This window comes from Fragaria vesca, linkage group LG1 (genome assembly GCF_000184155.1).
Source record: "Fragaria vesca subsp. vesca linkage group LG1, FraVesHawaii_1.0, whole genome shotgun sequence".
Classification (NCBI taxonomy): Eukaryota; Viridiplantae; Streptophyta; class Magnoliopsida; order Rosales; family Rosaceae; genus Fragaria; species Fragaria vesca.
This window is the reverse complement of record NC_020491.1, coordinates 17,530,075-17,535,131: the sequence shown is the minus strand read 5'-3', so window position 1 is coordinate 17,535,131 and position 5,057 is coordinate 17,530,075. Positions and strand designations below refer to the sequence as shown.

The following is a 5,057-nucleotide window of genomic DNA, read 5'->3' as shown; positions in this document are numbered from 1 at the left end:
TGGTAGTGTATTAAGTAAAGGATGTGTATTAAGAAATTAGGGGTGTGTATTTAAAATTTCTCTTTCTTTTATGAGTTTTTTTTCTCTTGTATGTAAGATTATTATTTTTCTTTTAAACTTGATTAAAACTGATAATTGCATTCATAACAACGTCTCACATCAAAAACAAAACAAGGAATTCCTCATCTTCAGACCAAAAAAAAAATTCCTTATCTGAAATTTCCCCCGAACAGGAAAAGGGGGCGCGTGCAAAATTACAGGCGGGGGCGGGGGCTAGGAAATCTCCCGTTAGCCGATTCTTTAGTTTTCGCTCGCACTGCTACTGCCAGGTCATTTGAACATCTTGATTGATTTTTCTGAACACAGAAGTTCATGCACGGAGCTTGTTGCATGCTTTCAGTGATGATACAATGCGAGCATAGCTTTCAATGATGATTACAATGCAAGCATTGCCTAAACCAGTCTCACGACTTAGTGGTGAGACTGGTTTAGAATTGTCTAGTAGAGGTTAAGGTGCTTGGTGAAAACTAGTGTTGATCGGATTTGAATTTTACGTGCAGTGCCGTGCAATTTGCAGGTTGGCATTGCTATTTTAAACTAAAGCACCAGATATATACTTTACACATGAATAATATCATCTCTCATAGTTTTGATTTCTTCACTCAAAAAATAGGCTTTTTCTTATACTATATAAGTATATATGCTGTTCCACTCAACTGCTATTACTAAACAAAACTACAAATGCAGCCACAGGCACAAGGACCCTGGGAATTGAATGATGAAAAGAAACGTGAGCGAAACAAATTAAAAAATTAAACTGAATGCAAAACTTGAGTGCACACATCAAACCGGGAATCACAAAATAAGATTGCACCATTCATCCCAATCTACAGCAAACCTGCAATCTATTTTCCAGGCCACGTCTCCCAAGATCAATAACTAGAGCAACATGGTTGTTGTATGTATCAAGAAAGAATGTCTATCAAGGTTACTTTCTGACACCTGGAACCCTTCACTTATGCAGCTATTGGATCCTGCATCAAAGGAGGAGGATGACATTCCTTCACACGAAAAGATAACAAAATATAAACCCACTTGACTACTGAATTAGATGTATGAAGAATGCCTTTCTTTGCATAAAACAAGCAATCAACAAATGCAATTGCTTAAAAAATATCTCGGAAATAGCACAGTTGATTAAGAATAGGGGTGGATACATGTAACATTGTTTTGCATAAATAATATGGAGAGCAAAGCCTACCTTTGCAGTCAAGTTTGACACAGCCATATGGAACTTTTCTCTGGTTTTTGTACCTGCAACCTGCCCTGCCTTTGACACCTTGCTAAAAGCACCATTGAACCAGGCTGCTCCAGCAGTCACATACCTATCAGCATCAAATGATAATTTTCAGATAAAATTGGTTCTTACATTCATCTAAATTAGAGCTGGAACAAAACAACTCTTGAGAGGTCATCGACTCTGCCTTGGTCTACTTACAGATTTCTTCATCATATCTTTCTGTATCTACATTACTCTTTCTAGGATGGATAACCCACAGAAGCAGGACACTACCTAGATCCACCAAACAGGAACAAGCACTATGGTTTTATGATAGATAGAATATTATGATCGTCTCATAAAAGTAAATATAGTAGAAAATAAAATAAGAAGTTGAAGAATCTACAATAAGGAACCTCAAGGAACCAACAGGGTACAGCCTTGTGAGTATGAATGATGCTTGAGATAAGGATCCTGCTAAGCATGTCCAAGATCTATATACTAAATTTGACCTTTTTTTAAAGAAAATTTTATTTTCTGGGAGTAAAGAATATGCTATGTGTTTCTGCTAAATAATCTACCCAGTGGGGCCTAAAAACATCAGTATACAATATCTCCAACGAACCTATCCTGATTTGGAAACATATTATATTGCTCTGTCAGCATTGTTCTTACGTGAGGTATGCAATAATTTTACATGCCAAAGAGCATAAAACCCCAACCAAGTTGGAGGATTTTTTTTTTGGGGGCGGGGCTGATATCACATACCTGCTTGTTTTGACAGCTGATCCTGTATCATTTAGTTTTCTCTCTGCTGCAAATATAGCCGCCATTGTTTTATCTGAGACCTGAAGTCTTTGATCAACAGACTTCACTTTCTCATTAACCACTGAAAGGCCTACTGTCAATTTCTCAGTGAGCCCCACTCTCTTGTCAAAGGAAGTCACTTTCTCAGATGCACTTGCTGTCAACCGATGCTTTTCATCAAATGCTTTAGCCTTGTTAACGGCATCTTGTCCAATCGCTGAACCTTTTGCAAACATACAAGACACTACATCTTGAGCTCTATTTACATACACTCTTCCATTGTTAGGAGAGCTATTTTTATCCTGTGAACAAAAGCACAATTCCCTAAGCCCGTTTTGGAATTTTAAAGGTAAATAGTGTGACAACTACTAAGCACGTTGAAGACAAAAAAATAGTCATAGTTTATTCAGGCATGTACATCATCTCTTGGATCACTAACTCATGTGCAGCTAGCTAATTTATTGTACAAAAGGATATGTGAATAGGAAAAACATAATCAATTGCAATTATCCTTCTATCACTGAAAGCTCCAAACAATTAAACAGTGGCATGTACAAGGACCCCTGAATATTGTCATACGTTCACAACACTTGTTCCCATTCCCAGACAACATCTCACATACAGTAAAAAATGTACTTAATTCCCTGTTTAAGATTTGTTTCCAAACAAGTTGCAATTCTTAAAAGTGTTATTTGTGCGGTGGTGTTATTATCTACCTCAGCATTTGGTGAAACATTTTCAGCAGGGGCAGCACAAACAGCACTTTCCACCATTCTTATTTCCTGCATAAATTGCACTAATAAACTGCAAGATTTGGCCAAAGGAAGGAAACAAAAAATTGCAGATAACTTTCCAGGAAACTTACCTGTGTCTCATCAATTGGTACATAATTTTCAACAGGAGATATGGTCACAATCTGATCAACCATTGTTGCACCCTGTGATCCAAAACAAGATTTAGTTTTCAATATATAGCTAAACAGAAGAAGATCCATGCTCATTGAAAATGTGATGAGGACATCATAGTCAAACCTTTCAAGGTTTACGAGCGAAAGAAATGGAAGGAGAAAACACCTAATCATTCAAGATAATTATTGCACCTGGGAGGGAAACAAAGTTTGATTCTAGAAGTCTCTAAGCTGCCTGTGTCTTTTCATATTTCCATTTCAGTTTAGAAGTCTTAAGGTCTCTTTTAGTTGGTCTTAAATGTGTCAGTTTAAGTAGAGTCCTAATAAGTCTTTAATGCTTCAGTTTTAGAGGAGTCTTTAAGAGTCTTTACTGCAGTCCATTTGAGCTATCAGCTTAAGTATAAATAAGTGTAAGAATCTAATGCTAAGGCATGTTATTATCAGAGTGTTTCTGAGTTTTCCTGTGATGGGATTGGCGTGAAGCCTAGTTTTAGGGTGAGAAGCCTAGATTTGGTGAGAAACCAGGGAGTGATTCCCAAATAAAAGTGTTTTGAGTGTGTTTAAATTCCCAAGCCTTAGAGCTTGTTGATCCTGGTCTTTAGGCAGTAGGTTTGCTGCATCAAAATGACTTCCAAAAACCCGTTAAAATTATACATAGAAGAACATGCCTACTCAGAAGGCTGACGTGGTAGGGTAAATGAGAAAGAACATGCAACTACTATAGGTTGTTGAAGAGAAAAGCCTAAGCCTTACCAAGTTATCAAGAGAAAAAACTTTAAAAATTACAAAATAAAAGCAAGGACATAAACATTGAAAACGAAGAGAACAGAATTTCTGAGGGAGAGAGGAAAGCAATTTGAGAGCATACCGACAACAAAAGTGCGATTTCAAGAGCTTTGGCATCCTTGAAAGTAACAAATGCAGTCTTTGATTGTGCAGGCTCACTGCACATTGAGCATTGCATACACCAACAACCAGTTCAACATAAAGATTACCAAAACCGAACCAACATTTACGAAACAAGATAAAAAAATCTAATAAACATGACTTGGTAAACTGGAATCTTTCAAAAGAATCTAATCAGTTCATTATTTCTGCATACAGTTTGCTAATTTACGTTGACTGTTTCATTTGCTCTTTTGACTCTTTTTTTCTCTTTCCTCTGGAAATTTTATCGGCAAAAATAACGAAAAAAATTAATCTTCTGGTTGGTTTAGATTGGGAGGCAAACAGAATTACGCGTATAAAGCGAAAACGAAAAGAGAAATAATAAAGAAAGAAAGAGGTACCGTTGGATCTGAATGCGCTCGATCTCTCCAGAAAAGGAAAAGAACTCATGAATCTCTCTCTCGCTAGCTAGATCTGATAGTTGCTTTACTTGCACAGTTCTCGTCTGCCAATGAAACAAACCAATCAAAAAAAAAGGTTAGGATTCAAAACTGCGTATAGAATACAGATACAGTAAGAGTTGGGGGAAATTGAAAGACCTGCATTATGGATTGTGAGCGAGAGAGATTGAATATCAAAGCAAGGTAGCGTGTTCGCGGTGGGTTTGGGTTTGGGGATTGAAGAGAAAGAGAAAACACGAGAGAGAATACAGCTGGTCTGCACTTCTCTTGCTTTGTGTTCACTGTTTACTCTAGTCACCATTACTTATCCATCCTCATCGAAAAAGAAAAAGAAACAAACAAACAAACATTAACCATCACATTAACAAATAAAAAAATATATATATAGAAATCCCCCTTTTAATATTTTCTTTTTCATAAGTCCATCGATGAAATATAAGTATAAAATGTATAGACAAAAATATAGCAAGAGAATCATCATCTTATTCATTGATAGGAGCCCTTTATATAGGGAATTACACAATACCAATATGGTAAGGATATGAATACATAGATCTAGTCTAACTACATATCCTATTGGCATAAACTATATATACTATTGGCATAAGGCCAAGGCACACATAAAGAATATCTAGAAAGATATAGAATATCCTAAAACACTCCCCCTTGTGCCGCGCGCTGATATGCCGATGGTGCTGATCTGTTGCCTCGTCAA

At 36.7% G+C, this 5,057-nt stretch overlaps 1 protein-coding gene across 1 annotated transcript; it reads right to left on the bottom strand.

Moving 5' to 3' along the window:
- Window positions 1-434: 434 nt before the first annotated feature.
- On the bottom strand, window positions 435-4,661 carry LOC101310061. The gene is made up of 8 exons (XM_004288355.1): window positions 4,481-4,661; window positions 4,283-4,386; window positions 3,862-3,937; window positions 2,952-3,023; window positions 2,803-2,868; window positions 2,048-2,388; window positions 1,262-1,385; window positions 435-1,061 (listed from the first exon to the last, which is right to left on the bottom strand). Exons 1-8 carry the CDS (start codon window positions 4,484-4,486, stop codon window positions 1,017-1,019), a joined length of 834 nt encoding a protein of 277 aa, XP_004288403.1. The 5' UTR covers window positions 4,487-4,661; the 3' UTR covers window positions 435-1,016.
- Between the last annotated feature and the right edge of the window lie 396 nt (window positions 4,662-5,057).

Coding starts and splice junctions, on each gene's coding strand:
- LOC101310061 (XM_004288355.1), bottom strand. Junction 3,938..4,282: donor GAGCGCATTCAGATCCAACG/GTACCTCTTTCT, acceptor CTCAATGTGCAG/TGAGCCTGCACAATCAAAGA. Junction 1,062..1,261: donor TGTCAAACTTGACTGCAAAG/GTAGGCTTTGCT, acceptor TTTCGTGTGAAG/GAATGTCATCCTCCTCCTTT.